Source organism: Mirounga leonina, unplaced genomic scaffold (genome assembly GCF_011800145.1).
Source record: "Mirounga leonina isolate KUSES-001 unplaced genomic scaffold, KU_Mleo_1.0 Mir_173, whole genome shotgun sequence".
In the NCBI taxonomy this organism is placed as follows: domain Eukaryota; kingdom Metazoa; phylum Chordata; class Mammalia; order Carnivora; family Phocidae; genus Mirounga; species Mirounga leonina.
The window spans coordinates 43850050-43875320 of record NW_023270447.1 but is presented as its reverse complement, the minus strand read 5'-3'; the positions used below and the strand labels follow the sequence as shown (position 1 = coordinate 43875320).

The 25271-nt window shown below is 35.9% G+C and overlaps 1 protein-coding gene across 10 annotated transcripts in view; it reads right to left on the bottom strand.

The window, feature by feature from the left end:
• The window catches only part of DOCK7 (dedicator of cytokinesis 7), a 219485-nt gene that overhangs the window by 93433 nt on the left and 100781 nt on the right, over nt 1–25271 (bottom strand). For 9 of the 10 annotated variants that reach the window (XM_035018396.1, XM_035018397.1, XM_035018399.1 and 6 more), the window contains 4 exons: nt 12523–12640; nt 9112–9182; nt 5267–5405; nt 4209–4310 (listed from right to left, as the gene is read on the bottom strand). In XM_035018396.1, coding sequence (XP_034874287.1) covers nt 4209–4310; nt 5267–5405; nt 9112–9182; nt 12523–12640 — 430 coding nt within the window. Of the gene's footprint in view, nt 1–4208; nt 4311–5266; nt 5406–9111; nt 9183–12522; nt 12641–25271 lie in introns of those variants that run through there. The other variant, XM_035018398.1, reaches the window with a different exon arrangement.

The following is a 25271-nucleotide window of genomic DNA, read 5'->3' as shown; positions in this document are numbered from 1 at the left end:
GGGCTCTCTGCTCGGCAGGGAGTGTGCTTCTGCCTCTGACCCTCCTCCCTCTCATGCTCTCTGTCTCTCATTCTCTCTCTCTCAAATAAATAAATAAATCTTTAAAAAAAAAAAAAGATTCTCTCTCTTCCTCTCAATAAATGAATGAATGAATGAATGAATGAATGAATGAATGTTCTACTGGGATACTGAGGTGGGATATTGAAATCTGTATTACTCCTCTTAACTACTGCAACACTGCATGGATGTACAAGAATTTAATTCAGTATTAAATTCTTGGTTGATCCATGTAGTTTTCATTTTTTATGTTTTGCTAATCAGTAATCCTATAATTTTTTCCTTCTTTTTAGATGAAACAAAATGTATCTATTAAAAATATTACACAGTATATGTTAACTAACTTGAATTTAAATAAAATAAAATAAGACATTTTTTAAATGAAGATGAGGGACACCCGAGTGGCTCAGACAATTAAGCATCTGCCTTCGGCTCAGGTCATGATCCTGGAGTCTCGGAATCCAGCCTCGTGTCCGGCTCCCTGCTCAGCAGGGAGTCTGCTTCTCCCTCTCCCTCTGCTCACCGACCCCCACTGGTGCTCTCTCACTCATTCTCTCTCTCAAGCAAATAAAATCTTTAAAAACAAAAATAAATAAAATAAAAATACTATAGTCATATATTATACACTTCCATGTCAATAGTTAAATACATCTATGTTGGCATGGCATGTCCTGACTATGCTTGGTACAACCTGGTATCCTCTTTGTAGAAATGAGGACACAGATGTATCAACCACATTCAACTAATGTAGTTAAAATTAATGCGCTACTCAGGATGTCACAGATTTAGTCCAACTCTAACTTAGATCAGAGAAGTGAAATACCCAGTGAACTTGGGCAAATGAGATACTAAAAATACTTTCTTAAAAGGTAGTTAGGTAATATCCTTCACTGCATGTCATTGGTGGTTCATCGAAAAATGGCACTCAAGCTTTGGAATGGGAGGAACTATGGATGGGATTTGGCAAATGGGTTTGTATTTCACAGCCTAGAGTCCTCTCTCTCCACATGCCAGTGAAATGCCCAATGGGGGAGGGGGATGAGGGAGATGCAAAGAAATGGCCAATGTTTCTGTGGGGAAAAGAACACAACAGATATTCCTCACTGCCAAATGGCTAATCACTTTGAGAAACTTTGTATGGTCTCAACAAAATTTTCATTTTTTAGTTTTGCTAAAAACTAAATCCTGTAACTTTTTAAATTCATACAACAAATATTTATTGAAGGCTGTAACTTTTTAAACAATCCTGTAACTTTTTAAATTCATACAACAAATATTTATTGAAGGCTCTAGACAGTTTTCTAGGTACTAAGGTTCCATGGCAAACACAAGGTCTGCTCTCAGGGAGCTTACCCACCATTTCTTATAGAGAAAAGTAAGGAAATAAATAATATAATTTCAGATAGTGGTAAGTATTAAGTAAATAAAATTGGATTAAAAATGATAGAGTGTATCAGCAGTGAGGTAGAAGGAAGGGTTGGAAATTCATGGAGTAAGCAAAGATCTCTATGAGGAGGTAATATTTTATATAAAATTCAGAAAATGAAAAGAATCCAGCCATGTGAAGTTCAGGAAGAGGAAAGAAAATTCAAAGGCCTAGAAGCAGGAAAAAATTTAGAAGAAGCTCTAAGTACCGAAGAACAGGCTCAGGGATGGTAGAAGATGATGTTAAAGAGGTGGAAGAGCTCAGATCCTTTGGAGATTTGGAGGTCATGGAGAAAAATCTAGATTTATATTCTAAGTACAATGAAATGCCAGCAAAATATAGATACACTATATAAACATTATATGTGATCATAAAGAAACACTAGGTCTTGGCAATATCATGCTGAATGAAAAAAGCAAGTCCCCCCAGAGGATTATATACAGCATAATACCCTTTTCATTAAATCCAAAAAATAAGCAAAGTAAAAATGTATTGTTTAGACATACATATACCTCAATTAAAAATAGTTTTAAGACGCTAGTTTTCAAAACAATGTGAATGCACTTAATGCCATGGAACTGGACACTTAAAAATGGTTAAAATGGTAAATTTTATATTATGTATATTTTACCACAATTTTTTAAGCCTCTGCCTTTGGCTCAGGTCATGATCCCAGGGTCCTGGGATCGAGCCCCAAGTCGGGCTCCCTGCTCAGCAGGAAGCCTGCTTCTCCCCCATTCTCTTTCCCTCCCCTTGCTCAGGATCTCTCAAATAAATAAAATTTTAAAAAATACAAAAGCTTAAGCACTTATCTATCAGTCATACTACACATCTATAGTCAAATCCAAATTATGCCCATATTCTTTATATATGAGCATATACACAGCATAGTAGCTAGAAGAAAACCATCAGCCTCCCTTTAGAAAGCCGACCTTGCATTTGCAAATCAATTAATAAAAGCATAACTTCCAAAAAATCAGATTTTCTTTTAAAATATTTCCTTTTGAAATATATAATGCAATCCCTGACAGAAGACTAGCTGAATTTACTGAGAAGATGTGTTCCTAGAAAACTGAATGAAAGGTTTGGCAGGGGGTGGCGTGGGGGGGAAGGGAGGAAGGAAGGAGTCATCTTTCTTTCCTACTGTCTTTATTCATTCGTTTAATAAATACTTACTGCCTGCTGTGAGCAAAGCACTATTCTAAGTACTTGTAGAGAGAGCAATGCACAAGAAAGACAAAGTCCCTACCTTCCTGGAATTTATACTCTGTAGAAAATAAACAAAGATATATGAAGTATAAAGTCAATGATAAGTACTACGAGGACAAAGCAAAGTAAAGGGATAAAAAATGGTGGAGGCTGCACTTGAAATGAAGCGCTCAGAGATACCCTGTCTGAAGAAGCAGGATCTGAGGGGCTATCTGGATGACGCGAAGAAGCTGGCCTGGTGATGGAGCACCACCAGCAGAGGGAACTGCAAAGGGCCCGACGTGGGAATGCACTCTGCATGTCTGAGAACAGCCAAGGCACTGTGCTGTGTGGCTGGGACAGAGTAAGTGACAGAGAACAGTAAGAAAGGAGGTCGGAGCAGGAGCTTTCTGTTGCCTCTGTTTTTTAAAAATAAAAACAATACAAATTTATTTGTGAATATTTTTCAAGTTCTATTCTGAAAATAAATGCCACCAGGAGAACATTCCCAAGACATAGTTCAGATTAATGCATACAAAGAGTCACGTGCAAATCATCCTGTAACAGTTCTCTCAAAAAGCACTTTGGGTTTTGAATAGTGGCTACTGATTCCTGATTGAGCTTTTTCAATGTTTTTGTTTCTTGCAAGTCACATAGGTCATCATCACAGCTGCTAATGTTTCTTGTATTGCATGTTTTTTTTTTAAAGATTTTATTTATTCATTTGAGACACAGAGATACAGAGAGAGAGAGAGCACGAGCAGGGGCAGAGGCAGAGGGAGAGGGAGAGGGAGAAGCAGGCTCTGAGCCAGGAGCCAGGAGCCTGATATGGGGCTCGATCCCAGGACCCTGGAATCATGACCTGAGCTGAAGGCAGACGCTTAACCATCTGAGCCACCCAGGTGCCCCTCTTGTATTGCATGTTTATAGCTACTTTATTTTCACGTACATGATCATCAATTACAAAAATATTCTAAAAAATTTGTTTGTACTCCTTCCTCCAGATTTTTAGTGAAATGTTGTCTACTAAAAACAAAACAAAACAAAACAAAACAAAAAAACTCACTTATTTAAAGCTTCTCCTGTTACAATATGAAAATTCTCCAAATCTGCCTTGTAAGTTTATATTTCACATATTACTTTGGTTTAAAAATCAATATACTTAGGGCACCTGGGTGGCTCAGTTGGTTATGCAACTGCCTTCGGCTCAGGTCATGATCCTGGAGTCCTGGGATCGAGTCCCACATCGGGCTCCCTGCTCAGCGGGGAGTCTGCTTCTCCCTCTGCCCCTCCCCCCTCTCATGCTCTCTCTATCTCATTCTCTCTCTCAAATAAATAAATAAAATCTTTAAAAAAATCAATATACTTAGATTAAAAGCTTTAAGTATTCTACAGAGTAGAATTCTAATTCTAAGAGAAAATAGTATTATCTACATACTTCTAGACAGAATAGCAAGGTCTCGTTTGAGAAAAATACCTTTGTAATAAAAAATTCATTTCATTCAATCTGGAGAGTTTCACCAGGAGAGATACTGACCTCAGGAGACAGTACAGAATAAGCCTGTGGTGGTTTTTCCAGTGAGACTGGTAGGCAAAACTGCCCAGTCTTTAATCGTCCATTCTGAAGCATTGGTATCCACTTTTAATTAAAAAGGAAACAATATTAAGTTTAATATGTTTGTTACAAAAGTAATTACTTGGCAAATCTGTTTTAAGAACTTGGTATGAGCCCAATTTGTCTCACATCACCAAACACCAAGGGGATTTGATTAAGTAATAATAATAGGTTTCATGATTCCTCTAAAGAAAAGCTCCCCTGACAATATTTTATTAAGGAGGATCCCCAAAACATTATTATTACTAACTAACCATGCAATATTTAAATCTGTAGATGGTCCTTATTATCCCAGAAAAGGCTGGAGTAGAAGAAAAAGGCCACCAAGTGGATCCATTTTAAACGGGGGTAACAGTGTCAATGTACATAGGGAAAGGTTTGATTAAACGTCAATGCTGACAACAAAACTAAAAAGCATGAACATAAATTTATCTTGTTACGTTTAGCAAAATTCATTTCATAAACTGCAAGAGACAAAAAAAAGTCAAATGCTGATTTTTCTCTTTTGGGTAGCAGCATGATTTTTCTGACAAAGTTGTGATAGCACATCATGACACCATATCCTTCCCCTTAGGTTTACCTTTGCAATTCAATCATATCATTTTCAAAAAATACTCAAGAGTTTTAATTGCTTTTAATTAAAGCCAAAAGAGTTTTAATAGCCAAGGGTCTCTTTTAATCATTTTACATTGAAACCATTCTCTTCTGAAGAACCATTAAAATTCATGTATTTACACCGTATTGTTGGGTAAACACATAATAATCAGGACCAACACCTAAGTGTTCACACATGTTAGGTAATTAATTACATTAGTTAATTACAGTAATGAGTATTTTCTTATTATGATGACTTTTCTTAACCCTTATGGGGAATCAGATAAGGAATACTCAAGTAATAATGAACACCAACTTCATCTCAGATACTGTAATTACAGTATTTTTAAGATAGAACAGCTACATATTAAACAAAAAATACTTACTGTATATCCAACAGGAGTTTCAAGAGGAGTATTTTGTTTTTGTTGACAACTAACATGATAAAAAGTAAAAAGCAAATGATGATGGTCAGTTAAAGTAGCAGGGAGTTTAACCTTGATTTCTTCATGAAAATCAGGAGACCTTCATACAAAAAAAACAAAACAAAACAGATCAATAGTCAGTAATTTGTTCAAAATAAGTAATTATTGCATTGGTATATTTGAGTAATTTTTAAATTAATTTCAGGATTCATACTTAATTTTTCTTCTAGTACAAAATATTTTTCTCTATTCCCTAACTTTAAGTAACTAACTCCTATTTCCAGTTGAGGGAGCTGACTCTGTTCTGAAATTTCTCATCCCATTTTTATTAATGGGCTGGGTAATCCTACTATTTTAAAATTCATTAATAATCACCACCTTAATGCCGAGATCTTCATTAGATTGGAAATTATATAAAAGAGCAGACTATGCAAGGCTTTCTATATTCTGATACATATTACATACAAAAAATAATAGGAGTTTTTTATAAATAGATATTTTAAAACCATACCATAAAAAAGTATTTTTCTATTATAGGAGTGCAGCTTCATGTTAAAGATTAATATGTATTATCTTTTTGTAAAAAAGAAAAAAAACAAGTATCTCTAGACAACTTAGTATCAAGTTGGGCTCTCTATGGAAATATTTTATATCAATTATTCCATTGCTAAAGAAATAGATGTTAACAAAACATAAACTAATGTATTGACAGCTCAGAAAAGAGAAGAAAAAAACAGAAAGAAAAGAAAAAAAATCAGGGAACACCTACAAATTGCATTTGTCCCAGTTTAGAAGTGCTCCCAGACACTATAAGAATATAACCAATATCATGTTTGATCAAACCAATGGCATTCCACCTCAGTATTCACTGAGAGTGGTCCCTAGGAGCATTTTTATAGAAAAGTATTGCTGCTATTTATGATATAGACTTAAAATGGATAGAACCTTAGCATCCCAACCTTCCATATTCAGTTAGTATCTCTTAGAATTATAATCAATTAAAATGCATCCAAACCATATGGCTCCAACTAATTAAAAGTGAATTCTGTTCCACAAATTAGAAAAAACTCTGATGCTATTAAGTCTAATATCCTTACATTTCAAATAAGCCTCAACAACACTAACAACTGTAGATTTGATTACAGAAATATTAGGTAGATGAGGCTTTTAATACCTACAAGAAAGATAATTAATGCTAGCCATTTGAGAATTTGATGATTTGGTGAATAAAAGATGCTATGCATCTTATTATTGATCGTACTAATCACTACTGAATTATTAGAAAGTTGAATTTACTGACAATGTTAGACAGTGTTGTCATTTTAATTCTACTAATGCTGACAGCAACAAAAATAAAGATATATCTACAAATTGAGATACTTTAAGAAATTACTACCTTCTTTATCAGTATCTTTCCTGGTACTGAATGTTTTAGTTCATTTCTTTTCTGAAATCATACTATGTGAAGGCTTTTATGGAAAATTAAGCATCTACTAGTTATTCATCAACAAGTACTTTTAATTGTTCACCTTTATGCTAAGTATTGTGTTATTTTTGTGGTGGTTTTATAGATAAACATGAAAAAATAATTACCCTCAAAAATATATAATTTAGTAGAAATACAAATAAGACACACATATATCAATAGCAATGCTATAAAGCAGGGGTTGGCAAACTATGGCCCATAGGCCAAATCTAGTCCACTGCCTGGTTTTGTATAGCCTACAAAATAAGAATGATTTTTAGAAGTCCTTAAAAAAAATAAAAAGAATAACATTTCACTTGAAATATTACATGAAATTCAAATTTCAGTGTCCACAAATAAAATTTTATTGGAAGACAGCCATGCCCATTCATTTGCAACTTTACTTATTGTCTATGGCTGTTTTTGCACTATAACAGCAGGGCTGAGTAATTGCAACAGAGACCATATGGCCCACAAGCCCTCAAACAAACCTACTGGGCCCTTTGCAGAAAAAGTTGGCCGACCCCTGGTATAGAGCATCTAAGGTTAAGTGCTTCAAGAAGAGAGTTGAACAGATTATTTCAAGTTTTGGATCAGGGAATTGTGTTTAGGAAGACTATATGATACAGGCCTTAAAGAATGAATAGGAGTTCAATCAGTAGAGGGAATTGGTATTATAATAGAAAAAGAGATCCAAGAAAGGCCCAGAAACAGAAGAGCACAGGATATGTTTGATAATCAGGCAAAAAGAAAATTATCAAGATGTAAAAGATGACTGGATATTAGAGAAAAGAAGAAGGACAGCAAGGATGTTTTAGATTTTGAATCAAAGGAACTGGAAAAATTGTGGTACCACATTAATAAAAATAAAGAGTCAGACAGAGATAGGGTCCAGAAGACAATCAAGGATAAACACATGGATATTGAGAAGGCAGCAGGGCACCTTGAACATGCCCAATAGGCCACTAAAAAATATATGTCTGCATCTCACAAAGAAGGTTATGACTGAAAATAAGAGTTGGGAACAATCCACATAAAGATAAAAGTAGTAGCATTTTCGCTGACTGTAACTCTGAGAAATACATATAAGATTATTTACGGAGAGTAAAGTATAGAAAAAGAAGGTTATGGGTGAAACCTTACTGTTTTGTATGGAATATCTATACTCAAAAAAAAAAAAAAGGAAAGAAAGAAAAATTAGAGCAATTATTACAGACAAAAAACTGTCCACAGAGATGGGAGGAAACAAAGAGGGTCGTTAAGTAAGGGTGAGAAAGAATAAAGTCTTAAGGAGGGCAAGGAGAAACCGAGCTACACAACAACACTGAAGAGAGACCTTTGTTTTGTTTTTTAAGTACAAGAAACAAGCTTTTTTTTTGACAGAAAGAGATGGAGCCAGTGAAGCAGGGACTGATGGGATAAGAGAAGGCTTCAGTGACGGAGTGAAAGAGCAAGGATCAGACTGGAGGAAAGCAGAGGGGAAAGACTCACACTGAGCCAGGTGTGCGCCCCGACTGCCCTTGAACCAGAAGGAAAGGCAGACCCGTACACAAGGTAAAGAGTACACAAATGGATGGTTCTCAAGTTGGATGGTCTCAATCCACTTAATAAAGTAGGAATGCTAAGAGTAAGGCAAACAGAGAATAAGTAGAAGCTAGAGAAAGGAGGAGAAAGGCTTAAAATATGTCTTGCCAAATGACAGAGGATAAAAAAGCGATGGCAAGATTACCAAAGAGTGGTGGGGCCGAAAAGAAGATGAAATAAAGTAAAATGAATTTCTGCAGCCCAATCATATGGATAAAATGACGTCAATTTGTGATCATCTTGATTGGTAGAATTTTGTGATTTTTCTCCAACAGCATTCAATAATCAAAAGAAGAAGAAAAGAAAGTAGAGATGAAAAGTTATCCAAAGTTAAAAATTTCCGAAAGAAGTAAATTGGAAGGGTCCTAAGTCAAAGGATTATTAGATTTTGAGAATACTACCAATTTAACTGACTAATGGCTGTAAGCTTAGTAAAGAGTTAAGTAAAACTACAAAGTGTCGAGGGGAAAATAACAGAGAAAGTCCAAAGGACCAGAGGCCACAATGATAATCAATAACAGTATAATAAAAATGAAAGGGTCAGAGAATTTGATATGAAAGATATTTTGTGTATAAAGTCTTATATTTGATGTCTATGAAAAATATGCATCTACAGGTTGAAAATTATAACTCTGATGTCAGCTGTCTTGAATTTGCACATTCAGTGCAGCAAAGCATTTGGTAAACACACTAACGTGAGTGCTAACAATGCCACTGAGAAGTGAGTAACTTTGAAAGAAATATTTGAATTCAGTACCTGTTATGATATACTACGGCTGTATAGGCTTCCTTTGAAAATTCTGAACAGCTAGATTTACCAAAGATTACCTGTAACAAATAACAGCATGTTGAAACTTTGTTGTAATAAATGCTGGATGTTCATATCTATGTAAGAATTTGTCTGATTTAATAACTACTGGAGAACAATGGGCAAAATCAGCCCAATGAAGAACAATGTGCCTACTGACGCTCATTAATAAATTCAATTGCTTAGTTGTAAATTTCTTTTCAACTATAGACCCATCTGACATTCAAACATTCGAAAAGTTTCTACCCATTATATTTCCTGTTTCTTAAAGAAGGTGAACAATTCATTTTAAAATCTGGATGTAGCATATCGTTTGGAATTTATGTAAGAAATATGGTCTTAGAATGGTAGTATATATCTACTATACAAATTGGTGGCTTCTCTACTAAAACAGTTAATCATTCTGTAAGTCAAATATAAATTATTTATAAATGATATTTAAAAATCCTACTTTAGGTCAAGCTATGTATCTTTTGCTTCCAGTATTTCTTATAAACTACTCTATAAAGAAGGAAGAGCACCATTCTTATATTCTTTCGGATGTGTTAAAAAAAAAAATCCACCACAACAAAAAAAAAGTACAATACTATTGGAGAAGGGTTAGAGGTAAAATAATTCAGTCTTGTATGTATATCTGCCTCTTGAGTTCTAATAGCAACATTATAGTTAATTAGGGCAGCTGATTAGATAAATGGCTTACAATTCCTATGTGAGACAGTTAGGCTTGCAATGTTATCTAGCCATAAGTTAAGCTCTTACGTCTGGCCAGCCATCTCTACATATGCAGAAATAAGTACATGGACATGTCATCACACTTCCATCAACACAACTGGTAAAATAACTCAAACTTTGTATCTTACACAAAGGGATTAATTGGTACCATCCGTAAATAAAAAACATATTAACAGATATTTGTGTTTCTTTTTGTAACAGTTCAAGCAGGTCCTTTTATTTTGAAGGTGTGTAAAGGTGTAATAATTATGACTCTCATAGATAAGTCTAATTTCATCAATTTGCTAAGAATACGTTACCATGTTTTTAAAAAATGTTGTTCCAATAACAGAACGTGAAGTTTATGATTTTATCATATCAATATATGATCAAAAAATTATCTTAGGATCCATTTGAGTAGTCCTTATTTTTTAAAAAATTAAGCCAGGACAATGTGTCTATGTTTCTATACTTTCAGCCAGCCACTAGGATAAACATAAAAGCATTATATTTTCATATGATTAGTAACACACAAGCGAAAGGATTGCAGTACCTTTTTTCTTCCTGAGAAACTATCATTTTTCACAAAGTAACACATTTATTTTCAAAACATGAATGATAAAAAGTGGGAAGTGTTCCCTTTTTTGACCATTTGACAGGTATTTTTAACCATTCATCCACACAGACCGAGGATCATTTCTGTGCCAAGCACTATGACAAGCATCAGGTTACAATCATGACATGGTCCCTGCCCTCAAGGAGCTCACAATCTAGTAGACAAGATGAAGAAATAAACATATAATCTTAAGGTGAAAAGGCCCATAAAAGAAATGAGAAGATGCTATGCATAGTAGCACCTAAAGAGGGAGTGGTCTAACTGCCAATGTGGCTGGATGCAGCTGGAATTCTGCAGAGGAGGCCATATGTATGCTAAGACAAGGAAGAGTTTGTTAGGCAAACAATAACAACAGATTATCTTATGTATACTACATTTGTCATTAGCTCAAATCCATATGGCAATTCACATAACAAAGCACCCATTTTCACAATCCAGCATCTTTTCATCAACTGTGATAGTACATTCATTCCTTCAGCAGAAATAAAAAACTAATAAAGAACATGAAATGCTAATTCCAAACCTCAAAAATAAATTCTACATTTACCAATAAATATTTATTCAGCAGGTATTATATGCAAAGATCTGAGGCAGCTGCCATAGAAGATTACAAAGATGAATAATTTGTACTTGTTCCTGTCAAGATCTATAAATGCGGATGAAACGGGGACAATAGGAAAAGAGAAAATATACAGCTTTCCTAGTAAGTAGAAAATCAGAACTTGATTTAATGACTGACACAGAAGGCTAAAATAAAACTCTGTTAACAATGCACCTATTCTTAAGCTCATTTTCATTCCACTAGGGTTCTCAGAAGTTGAACATCTACAGTGACAGTTGTGCTCCTACTCCATATGTTACTAAGTTTAGTTGGGCCTAAAATCTACTTTCATGGAACTTACATTATATTTCACAGAATGTGCATTAATGTTCCCCAAATCCTAAATGACAATCTGGGCAATCAAGAATCTCCCCAGTCTGGCCTCAATCTAGCATTTCTGACTTAATCTTACATTGCTCTGGCTCACTGGCAACCCACTGTTGTAACACTGTTGAAGGACATTCTCCAACTTGAGAGAGCTGCTTTCTTTCCTCCACTGTCTAAGACCCAATGCCATTTACATTTTAAACACCTTTGGTTTTAGTTCAGATATACCTCCCCCAGGTGATACCTGTTTATTACCTCAGCAAGACACTCTCTCCTACTAGTGTACATCTATGCCTTTGAATCCCTATAGCAATCTTCTAAAACTTAGCAAATACCTCGGTTCTCAGTATTGGCTGCAAAACGTAATTCCTTGGGAAGATTTAAAAATACTGATACATGATTAGTTCCCACCCCCAGACACTATAATTTAATTGGAGTAAGATTCAGTCTGAGCACTGGTATTTTTAAAAGCTCCCTAGGTAAGTGTAATGTGCACTATTATCAGGATTTCTTAACAAACATGGGAAAAATCATACATATTAGAATCGTGTGGGGAACATTTCCATCCTATACCACAACCTCATATACTACGCATCAACTTACACCTCCCTTACCTGGCCTTTCATTCTAAAGGAGAAGCATCAGAATCACAGATGACAAGAATAGAAAAAAATATATATATCTGTGCTTCATTAGAGTACCCTAGGTGATTCTGTTCTGATCCTCTTTTGTAAGTCACTATTTCAGAATTTTATGTATTTATCTCATATCCTCTAGGTTACAAGTCTTATTCATCTTTGTATCTCTGGGAGTGACTAGCATATACCAACCCCTCAATAATTAAGACTTTAAGATGGAAGTATTGAATCACTATATTGTACACTTGAAACTAATATTACACTGTGTATTAACTAACTGGAATTTAAATAAAAACTTTTAAAAAAGAATTCAAGTAAACTTGTACTATCTATACAGGAAGTAATGCAGTTAGAAACTTGGTTTACAAGATAATATTAATTTCCAGTTTAGAGCTGCCAACTAAGTAAAAAAGAAAGTTTATTTGAACCATATATGAAGAACAGGAAAAGTAAAGAACATTTCTTACCGGCATGGCATTGCTTGGATCCTCCCCATACATGAACTGTACTTTAACTGTTATATTTCTTGCAGAACCTTGACGATTGGCAAAATTGAGACTCTGAGGGTATATGTAGAGAAGATTTCTGTGAAGCAATAGTATACATGATAGTGAATATATATCTAAAAACAGTATGTATTACTGCATGCCACAAAAGAAAAGGACGGAACAAGTACTGAATTATTAATATTTGCTAGCCACTATACTATTTTCACACCCAATGTTTTGATTCTTAGAGCAATCATTCAAAGACAGCAATCAAATATACCCCAATTTTGCAGATGAACTGAAGCCCAGAAAACCTAAGTGAGGTTCACATACAACTAGGTAAGCAGCAAAGCTGAAGTCAGAATATACATCAGTCAGACCTAAAAACACAAGTTCTTTCGTCTACAAGAGGATTCTGGGAAATAAATGAGTATAGACTAAAACATTATTAAGAAGTTAATACTGGGGGCACCTGGGTGGCTCAGTTGGTTAAGTGTCTGCCTTTGGTTCAGGTCAGGATCCCAGGGTCCTGGGAGCGACCCCCACATAGGGCTCCTTGCTCAGTGGGGAGCCTGCTTCTCCCTCTGCCTGCCTCTCTCTCTCTCCCTCTCTCTGACAAATAAATAAAAATGTTTAAAAAAAAACAAAACAAAAACAGAAGTTATTAGCGGGGACGCCTGGGTAGCTCAGTCGGTTAAGTGGCCAACTCTTAATTTTTGGCTCAGGTCATGATGTCAGGGTCATGGGATAAAGCCCTGTCTCTGCACTCAGCAAGGAGTCCGCTTGAGATTCTCTCCTTCTCTCTCTCCCTCTACCCCTCCCCCCCGCCACATGTGCTCTCTCTCTCTCTCTCTAAAATAAATAAATCTTTTTTTTTAAAGTTAATAATGTATTATGTTAGTTCCTCCACGCAGATATAAAGTTGACATTTATAGATGAAACTTTCATATAAATATGATCAAGGATTTGAGAGGTATAACATTCCACAATGTTTGTTTAAAAACACATATAGCAATATGCTAGGTGTAACAGTATTTGGTAGTTGCTATAAGATAATCACATATTAGACTGCATTTATTTCATGTCCAGTTCATGATCTTGCATCTTACACAACTTTAACAGTCACTGCTGCCACCACAGAGAAGATAAATAATTCAAGAAAAGACACCAAAAGAGAGGGCTAAAAAAAGAAAAAAAAGAGAATGAGAGTTACTTACTGAAGACTAGTGCTGAGAGCTGATGAACAAGACTTCAAGTATAATAAAGCCCTGCTAAACAACTGCTGAAGCAATGAAAACGGAGGTCAAAATTTTCTGGAACATGACAGGGCAATATAGAAATTCTACATGAACACAATCTTTGATCTAAGAAACCTGCCTCTAGTCTGAGGAGATAACTACACACATCTACAAATGGATGTGTTAAAAAAATTCACTACAACATTTTTTGTAATAGAGATTAATTACAAATAATTGTGAAGAAGTATAATGTTCATCAGCACAGTTCTAGGTAATTAAATTAATATATATTAGTAAGAAGAAATACTACGGAGTCTGCAAAATGACAATGTGCAGCAATGTTTGCTGATGCAGAAAGAGATACCTAGCATGTTGAAGAAAAAAAGCAGGTTCCGCAGCAGGAGGTATAGCGGCATGTGCTACTTATGGAAACTTGTGAAGAAATAATAGTTGAAAATTTCCCTAACCTTGGGAAGAGAACAGTCATCCAGACCCAGAAAGCTCAGAGAGTTCCAAAAAAGGTAAAGACAAAAAGACTTGCACCAAGCCACATTATAATTAAAATGTTAACAGTTAAAAAGAAGGAGAGAATCCTAAAAGCAGGAAGAGAAAAACAACTTGTTACACACAAGGGAACCCCAATAAGACCATCAGCAGACTGTTCAGAAACTTTGCAGGCCAGAAGACAGTGGCAAGATACATTCAAAGTACTGAAAGAAAAAACTTTCATCCAAGGACACTCTACCCAAAAAAGTTATCATTCAGAAGTAAAGTAGGGGTGCCTGGGTGGCTCAGTCGTTAAGCGTCTGCCTTCGGCTCGGGTCATGATCCCAGGGTCCTGGGATCGAGCCCCGCATCGGGCTCCCTGCTCAGCCAGGAGCCCCCTTCTCCCTCTCCCGCTCCCCCTGCTGGTGTTTCCTCTCTATCTGTCTCTTTCTCTCTGTGTCAAATAAATAAATAAAATCTTTAAAAAAGAAGTAAAGTAGAGTCAGAGTTTTCCAGACAAGCAAAAGCTAAAGGAGCTTATCATCACTAAACTGGCCTAACAAGAACTATTAAAGGGAGTTCTTTAAGCTGAAAAGAAAAGGTGCTAATTTGTAACAAGAAAATGTGAACGAATAAATCTTACTGGAAAAGTAAATATATACTAAAAGTAGCAGATTAATCAGTTATAAAGCTAGTATGAAGGTTAAAAGACAAAAGTAGTAAAAATAACTATAATACTTAATTAAGGAATTCACAAGATAAAAAGATGTAAAATATGACATCAAAAACATAAAACATGGGAGAGGGGAGTAAAAATGAAGAACCTTAAAACTGGATCAAACTTAAGTTGTTATTGACTTAAAATACATTGTTCTAGGGCGCCTGGGTGGCTCAGTCGGTTAAGCGGCTGCCTTCGGCTTGGGTCATGATCTCAGGGTCCGGGGATCGAGCCCCACATCGGGCTCCCTGCTCTGTGGGGAGTCTGCTTCTCCCTCTCCCACTCCCCTGCTTGTGTTCCCTCTCTCGCTGTCTCTCTCTGTCAAATAAATAAATAAAATCTTAAAAAAAAAAAAAACATTGTTCTAGATACATGTTGTTATGTGCAAGCCTCAAGGTAACCACAAAGCAAAAACCTATAGTGGATACACAAAAAATAAAGAAACCTAAGCATACTATTAAAGTCATCAAACAACAAAGGAAAGGAGTAAGAAAAGAAAGGAACAGAGACAAAATACAAAACAAATGGAAAACAATTAACAAAAAGGCAATAAGTAAATACTTATCAATACTTACTTTAAATGTAAATGGACTAAATTCTCCAGTCAAAACATAGAATGGCTGAATGGGTTAAAAAAAAAAACAAGACATATCTACATGCTGACTACAAGAGACTCACTTCAGATATAAGGAAACACACAGACTGAAAGTGAAGAAATGGAAAAAGATACTCCATGCAAATGAAACCAAAAAAAAGCTGGGGTAGTTATATCAGACAAAACAGACTATAATATAAAGACTATAATAAGAGACAAAGAAGGTCATTACATAATGACGGATGGGTCAATCCAACAAGAGGAAAGTTGGAGGGGGTGGCAGAGAAAGAAGAAAGGGAGGAGAGAAAGAAAGGGATAAAAGGTTATTCCTGGTTAACAGTGAAGGCTCTAGTTCTTTTTTATACTTTTCTATTTTGTTTGAATTTTTTTACAGTGAGAATACATGACCTTTAAAATTAGATAAAACAGGGGCGCCTGGGTGGTTTAGTCGTTAAGCTTCTGCCTTCGGCTCAGGTCATGATCCCAGGGTCCTGGGATCGAGCCCCGCATCGGGCTCCCTGCTTGGCAGGAAGCCTGCTTCTCCCTCTCCCTCCCCTTCTGCTTGTGTTCCCTCTCTCTGTCTCTCTCTCTGTCAAATAAATAAAAATTTTAAAAAAATAAAAATAAAAAATAAAATTAGATAGAACAATAAAGTAATTTCTATGGGAGAGGACAGGTGTGTGTAACAATAAGTGTACAATCTAAAAGTCACTGAAAGGGTGCCTGGGTGGCTCAGTTGGTTAAGCGACTGCCTTCGGCTCAGGTCATGATCCTGGAGTCCCAGGATCGAGTCCCACTTCGGGCTTCCTGCTCGGCAGGAAATCTGCTTCTCTCTCTGACCCTCTCCCCTCTCATGCTCTCTCTCACTCTCTCTCTCTCTCTCTCAAATGGATAAATAAAATCTTAAAAAAATAAAAGATAAAAAAAAGTCACTGAAAGAGCCAGTTGTAGTCCAAATAGTCAAAAGTGAAAAAGGCAAATATGGAAATGTTATGACTTGTCAGTTTCCTAATCAAAAGAACCAAGGAGCAAAGATGACTATGACTGACTAACCACTAAAGTCATCAAATAAAATTTGCACAAGAAATATTTATTGACTCTGCACCAAACATCAGGTACCATGTTACATGCAAGGGAAATAAAGGAAGATTAAGAGGCCATTTGTTGGTCTTGAGGAACATACAGTCTGAGACAGAAATGCCTATAAACAGAACACTTCACAATAATGTGTTGTGAGAGAGGTATGCAGAAGCTATGGGACAAAGATACTTAGTTGACTGTGGGCAAGTCTTTTCATCTTCTACCTTTGCAATATATTTGTTGAAGAAATGGGACTGTTTTTGTGTAATTTTTCTAGAAGCTAGAATTTATTGATTGCATCCCTATAGTGACATTTAACACATTCCTTTGTGTTTTCTATAAATTGAGAGGTGGATCTAGAGCTTTGGTCATGTTTAGGTTTGAGGGCTTTTCGGCAAGATCATTTCATAAATGGTACCGTGTCCTTCTACCAGGAAGAAAATGTCTGGTTGTTGTTCTTTGTGCAGTCAGGGGATGGTGATCAATGCCTAAACCCATTAGCTCCATTAAGGGCTGCCAAAAGGTAATATTCCATCAGTCCTCCTTTATTTAATAGCTGGAGTATCTCTATGAAGAGTACTTTTCCTCATCTACTATTTGCTTAGCCAGTGAGCCATTATATCAGAGACAGGAATAAATGCTTTCTTTTCCATTATTTTCCAGTTTTCAAAATAAGCAGTTGGTGCATTATAATCTTCTAAGAGAAATTAGTTCTTTTTTCTTAGCATCACCTATAAACTCATGGACCAAATGTATTAATTGGTTTCAATACACTGCAGCTATTATCTTTACTGATGTTCAAATTGTCCCATCTTTGGCAAATGAAAAGGCCAATTCAAACTGGCTCCTGAATCCCTGGGATTCAGTCATAATACTCTTTGGTGACTTCTTGCTATCTGCTATATGGCAGGATGTTCCAAGCTCTTCTTATACCGTTTCTCCCAGGACCCAGAATCAGCCATTTCTCCAAGGAGCTTTGGTTCTCTGAATGAGAAATGTTTTTCCAAGCTACAATCTGGGTACTCATTGTGGGTTAGTCACTGTTCCTAGGCCATTTAAGTAGAAAGAGTAGGGGGGAAATGTTTTGTTTTGTTTTTTAAGATTTATTTATTTGATAGAGAGAGAAAGAGAGAGATCGAAGAGGGGCAGAGCAGAGAGTCTTAAGCCGACTCCGTGACAAGCATGGAGCCCAATGCAAGGCTCAATCTCACAGCCCTGGGACCATGACTTGAGTCAAAACCAAGAAACGGATGGATGCTTAACCAACTGCACCACCCAGGCGTCCCAAGGGGAAAATGCTTTTAACATGCACTGAGTACATATTGATATTTCAAATTCCAATTCAAGACTACAAGGTTTTTATTTAATCCTTTCTATCTTGCATCTACCTATCATTTTTCCTATGCTGACAATCATTCTGAAGGATATAAACTATGGCAGAATTAGAATATCACATAATTATTCATGTGTGTTATTCTAAGAATGGAGTCTTAAGGTTCTCCAAGATACTGTGGCCATCCAGCAGGGGATGAGACTGCCAAGAAGACTGAGAAGGAACCCACAGAGAAGTAGAAAGAAAACCATGAGAGTGCAGTGACATGGAATCCAAGAGAAAACAACATAAGAAGAATTAAACAGTTAAGGGGTACATGGAGGGCTCAGTTGGTTAAGGTCGGACTCCTGATCTCAGCTCAGGCCTTCATCTGAGGGTGGTGAGTTCAAGCCCTATGTTCAAGCCCACGCTAGACGTGGAGTCTACTTAAAGAAAAAAAAAAAATTAAACAGTTAAATGTCAAACACCACCCAGGGGCCAAATAAGTTAAGAACTGAAAAAGGTCAACTCGACTTAGCAACGTGAAAGTTACTGATAACATCAGGCTGAAAACACATAAAAGTAGGTTCAAGAACAGGAAGCTGTTAAGAAAATTTAAAAAGTGGAATTCTGAAAAAGGTAGCTGTAAAGAAGAGAAAGATTATACAATGGCTGGAGACAGAATACAGGGATTTTGTAAGCTTTTTAAGATTAGATAGGTTTGAGTTTGATTAAACACTAATGAAAAGAATCCAGCTAAGACAGTGTGCATACATTAGAACAAGAAAGTAAAGACTCCTGAAATTGTAGGAGAGAATAGGATCCAAAGCACACGATAACAGACTGCCCTTAATTATGTTTGTAATTCCTCATTGTGACAAACATCTGCTGAATATGCAGTGTGCTAGATACTAAGAATATAGAGATAAATGACTAAGGTCTTGACCTGACTGGCCTGCAGGGAGAACTCGACAAGCAAATAATTGTAATGTAGTATGATGAGTGCTATGAACATAGAATGTCACTGGAGCCCACAAGAGGAATTGACGCTAAAGAATCTGCCCATACATTTCAATTAAAAAACTGTAAGTAGGATAGACGTGCAGAACACACAGAAAAGCAAAACACACTATGCTGTCTCCCACACCTCAGAACCTCTACAATGTCATTACTACCATCTAAGTTTTATGAACAAGTACATGATTGAACTCTTCCCATCTTTCAAGTCTCAGAAAACCTAACCTTAATCTCCCCCCACCATTACATCACTTTATTATTTCATTCACAACTCTTAAACAATTTGCTTAAAACAATCCAAAATTATCTTGTTCACTTATATATTATTTCTTGCTTATATGTCTCCATTATAGATAGATGACAGATAGATAGATAGATAGATAGATAGATAGATAGATAGATAGATAGATAGACAGACAGAGCCCAAACTCCAGGAGGGCAAGGACTTTATCTATCTAGTTAACTGCTATATTCCCAATGCCTAAAACAGTGCCTCATATTGAATGAATTAATGAATAATACAGAATGCACACTATATAGTTACTTAATACTTCTGAGAGTTTGGATTCCAGGTTAAATGGAAATTAATTAAACATTATCTATAAGCTATGCTTGATTTCCAATATAAACCAAACAGTTTTAAATTCAACTTGTTTCTGAAGGTAAAAGGCATAAAACTGAAGCCAGATTCTTTCCATTTGACTACTAACTCCACTAATAAATTCCCACATAAACCTAGTAAGTCTTTAACTTGCATTTATAATACTTCAGAACAACTGCAAATCAGCAGTGAGAAGGTAGATTAATGAAGTACTGAGATAGCATTTAGTCATTCAGGGAAAAAAGATGAATACATACTTCACCCCCTCCACAAATTAAATTCCAGAATAATCAAAGGCTTAAATAATAAAAATAAAGCCATAAAAGCACTAGAAAAGCTTTAAAGACACCATATTTTATAGGTGAGCATGAGCCACATAAATTATAAAAGACAAATTTTAAAGACTCTGCAGAGCAGGTGATACCATAAACATAGGCAGAAGACAAATGACAAATTGAAAAAACACTATTTGTTACATACAAGATAAAGAGTTAGTATCCATAATATGTAAATAATTCCCACAATTAGTCAGAAAGAAACAATCAAGGGGTGCCTGGGTGGCTCAGTCGTTAAGCGTCTGCCTTCGGCTCAGGTCATGATCCTGGGGTCCTGGGGATCAAGCCCCACATCGGGCTCTCTGCTCTGCGGGAAGCCTGCTTCTCCCTCTCCCACTCCCCCTGCTTGTGTTCCCTCTCTTGCTGTTTCTCTCTCTGTCAAATAAATAAATAAAATCTTAAAAAAAAGAAAGAAAGAAACAATCAAAAAAGGGGGGGAGGAGTTTGGACAGAGGAACTTACATAATACCTCGGTAATTCATGAAGAGAGCAAAAGAGATGGCCCAGAAAATAAACTAGACACATTTGCCTATTAGATTTATTGATACTGAGGGGGCATCTGGGTGGCTTAGACGCTTAAGCATCAGACTCCTAAGTTTTGGCTCAGGTCATGATTTCTGGGTTGTGGGATAAAGCCCTGCCTCAAGCTCTGCACTCAGCAGGAGTCTGCTTGAGATTCTCTCTCCCTCTGCCCGTGCCCCACCCCTGCACATACATGTGCATGCACTCTCTCTCTAAAATAAATAAATAAATCATTTAAAAAAGGATTTATTGATATTTTTTGTTTCTCTCATTCAAAGCATTGGTAAAAATTCATGGGAAAAGAGGAACTCTTGTTACTCTTGGCAGGGATGTAAACTGGCACTACACTTCTGAAGGATAATCTGACATGAGAAATTATGTGCAGCTACTCATCCAAGGGATCTGGTAGGATAGACCACAAAATGTTAATAGTGAAGAGTCAGGATTTTTTTTTTAAGATTTTGTTTGTTTATTTATTTACTTATTTAGAGAAAGAGAGGAGTGTGAGTGTGGGGCGAGGGGCAGAGAGAGAATCTCAACAGACTCCCCAATAAGTGCAAAGCCCCACATGGGGCTCCCTGTGGGGCCCGATCCCACAACCCTGAGATCATAACCCCAGCTGAAATCAACAGTTGGTAGCTTAACCGACTGAGCCACCCAGGTGCCCCTAAGATTTTTATCTTTTACAAGTTTCAGAAATATCTGGGTTTCCACAATAAGTACTTTCAGCATAAAAATTTAATATTTATTAATAGAGAACATGGGGAAAAAAGTAAGATACATGAAATAATTACTTCAAAGGTCACTCATCTTCTAGATCTGCATTGTCCAAAAAAATAGTCTCATGAAACTACTAAGCACTTGATGTGTGCCTATTCTAATTGAGATATGCTGAAAGTATAAAAACACACCAGATTTGGAAGATTTAATATGAAAAAAGAATATAAAATATATAACTAATGTTTTTTATATTGATCACATATTGAAATAATTTTTGATATCCTGGATTAAATAAAAAGTAGTATTAAAATGAATTTCACTTGTTACTTTTTACTTTTTTCCACATATATAGCTCACATTGTATTTCCATTGGACAGTGTTCCGGACAGAGAGGATAGGGAAGCAAATGTATTAATCTAGCATTATTCTTCACTTTAGTTAATATATTTCTATTTATAAATGGGTTTTTCTCATGCAATTACTTTCAGAATCTTTCTACCAAACATTAAATCAAAAACAAATCACATTTTTAAAAGGAAGAAACTAAAAGGGATACTACATTCAAAAGATCCGAATGCCTTGTGTTTTATTTGGAAGTCACATCTCTGGAAGATTGCACAACCTAGGGGAGGACAAAGGACTTTGCTTTGCTTGAAACTTAAACAAGACTTCTAAATGTCCTAAAACTCTATGTAGCTAAAAAGCTTTGTATATTAGTTTTTAGAAACTAGAATGCTTACATTAATGCCCAACTTTTAGTTTCTTATTTTCTTTGGCATAAAAATATTAAAACTTTCATAACACTACTGGTTATGTTTGATTAGGGTTCTATTTAAATAGGCACAAGTTCAAGCAAAGCTTAGATTCTGCCTTTGACAATGTGTACTCAGAAAGGAGGCATTAAAAGGCAGATGTAAAATCACTTATAAAATTGCTATTTTCAGGTGCCTGGGTGGCTCAGTCGTTAACCGTCTGCCTTCGGCTCAGGTCGATCCCAAGGTCCTGGGATCGAGTCCCACATCGGGCTCCCTGCTCGGCAGGAAGCCTGCTTCTCCCTCTCCCACTCCCCCTGCTTGTGTTCCTGCTCTCGCTGTCTCTCTCTGTCAAATAAATAAATAAAATCTTAAAAAAAAAAAAATTGCTATTTTCATTACATTCCCCATGTTGGTACTCTTCTACAGCTCGTGAATAGGCAATTTATTTACTTTAGGTATATTCAGTAACATGTCAAACTAAAACAAGAAAAAAAAATTATCCAGATATTTCCACCCAGAGATGATATAATATAAACCAAGAATATGTGACCATTGCCTTTAATCTGTTAGTGTCACATGTAAGGAATTGCATAAATTGTGCAGAAAGTGTTACTATTCTAATACAGTAACCAAAATGGAAGGAAATTCCTTCACATAGCCTGTCTTTGTATTAGTGTCCAGTTACTTTCATGCACTGGAAGGGGCAAATTCAAAAAACTTTTCAAATTCCTTTCTCTAAAAAGAACCTCCTATATCAAAACAGGTTGAACATCTACTATATGCAAATTTTGTACCTGGAAAACTCCCATGTTATGACTTTATCATTCTCTTTTTCATTCAATATATTTATATTGTTTCTCAAACATGTAAGGCATTTTACTAAATAAAGTACTATAAGGGATACAAATTAAAAACAGATACAGATCTTGCCCATAAACTGCTTATAGTGCAACAGAGAGAAGTTGGCCAATCTCAATTTCCCCTCAACTAGAAGGTGGATGAAACATCAGGGTCGATAGTTTTAAGCCAGAAAAGTAGACAGTTTAGTTAAGAGAAGTTTTGAAATATGCCCTCATGACCAATGATCACAACACTAACTTTTTCCTTTAAAAAAGAAGGAAGAAAATTCAAGTTTCTTCACTAGTTCTACATACACTTTAACACTGGTGAGGGTAAGATGAAAATGAAAAATAAGAAACTTTATTTTTCTTCTTTATTAGTGGAAGTATTTATATCTTTTTATTTACTTGGATTCTTTATTTCTCTTACAAAGAGAAATATTTATATGGTTCTCTATTAAATATTTTTTTAAAAAAAGGTATACACAGGCTAAACAAAAGACATAATTCCTTCTATCTACTAAGATCCGAGACCAAAATGCAGAAAACCTAAATTTTAGCAAAATTTCTCATCATCTTAACATGAGATTAGATAATATTCATCAATAAAATATTACAATATGGGCATAAATGCACTGATTGGTTCTAATTACCAACAAATAACCAATATATAATACTATGAGTATTTACTTTACACCAGATAGTGTTCTGTGCTTTAAAAATTTGAATTCTTAATCTTCATATAATCCTATAAAGTAGGTATTACCTTCACCTGACAGACAAGAAAATGGAGGTACGGAAAAGGCAAATAATTTGACCAAGAGTTACAGAGCTGAAGAACAGGACAGCCAGGATTCCAAGTCAGCCTGCCTCTCTCCAGAATCATACTCGAAACCACTATGGTATACTACCTGACTGTAGCTATTACATCTGAAAGCCCTTACTTCTAAATCATCAAAGGAAAGGGTCTCTATTGTATACCACGAGGAGGCATTTCTAAACATAGAAATTTGGAAATGGCTCATTTTATAGTTTTGCTTGACAATTTACAATTTAAACTAAAATTCATTATGTTAAAGCTTTCCACTTTCCAAAAAAGCCATTAACTTTATTTAAAAATTATTTTCAGATAGGCCTGATTAAACACACATACACAAGTTCAAAGGTTGTTTACATGTGATATAATAACTAACATTTTGAGTACTTCCTATTTGCCAGACACTGTTCTAAGTGCTTTACACATATCATTTCTTTTAATTCTCATAACCCTATTAAGTATGTACTATACCCCACCTTACAGAGGAGAAGACTGAGGCAGGTGGAGGTTAAGTTTCTTGTCCAAGGCCAGACAGCTAGAGCTGGCTGTTGGACATAGATGACAGTCTGATTCCAGAACCCACGCTCTTTTAACAATTACACTATACTCATTTATCAAGATAAGGCATTTTAAAGAACTTATTATTTTCTCAAAAAGTTCTCAATGAGCACTTAAGAAGGATAATCAGGGGCACCTGGGTGACTCATTCAATCAAATGCTGGACTCTTGATTTCCACTCAGGTCATGATCTCAGGGTTGTGAGATCCAGCCTTGTGTGGGGCTCTGTGCTGGGTGTGGAGCCTGCTTAAGATTCTCTCTCTCCCTCTTCCTCTGCCCCTCCCCACCCTACTTGTGCAAGCTCATGCACACTCTCTCTTAAAAAAAGGATAATCAGCTATAATTTAACTGAAGCATTTAGTATTTTCACTTTTAACACTAAGTTAGAAGCAGAGTAGAACATTTATTTTTGAACATATTAATTTGTTGGTTTTGTTAAGTTTATATTACCAAAATTGTTACCAAGCTCACAAAATTCAGAAAAACTTGTAACAGGTAAATTGTTTCAGACATTGGAATAATGTAATTCTGGTCTGACTTTAGAAGATCACCTAATCTATTGGTCTTTCAGTGGGCACATGGAAAAGAGGTTAGAACATAAACACAGATATAGAGAAAGGGAGTGAGATACCTTGTATGAGATTTTGTGAGAATATACAAATATGGTTAGGAAACATCATCTGAAGCAAAAAGACATACCAACAATTACAAGGCAAATAATATGACAAGTAATAAGGAATATATAATCATACATTAGCTTATACAGAGTAGCAGGACAAGGCAGCCTTGAGAGCCATTAATGCCACTTGAAGAAGTGGTGGCTGGCTTCACAGAGAACCCATTTCTGGGAATAGGCTGCTGTGTCCAAATAACTAAAATACAATTTGGGAAATGCATACTTAATTCATTAACTTTCCTTAACCTTAATGTGAATTTACCAATCAAAAGAGTTTGTCTAATTGTAAATCTCTTTTAAAAATCACTGAGAAATTAATATAAGCTTTTAAAAACAGGTAGCTCGGGGCGCCTGGGTGGCTCAGTCATTAAGCGTCTGCCTTTGGCTCAGGTCATGATCCCCGAATCCTGGGATCGAGCCCCCATATCACATCTGGCTCCTTGCTCAGCAGGAAGCCTG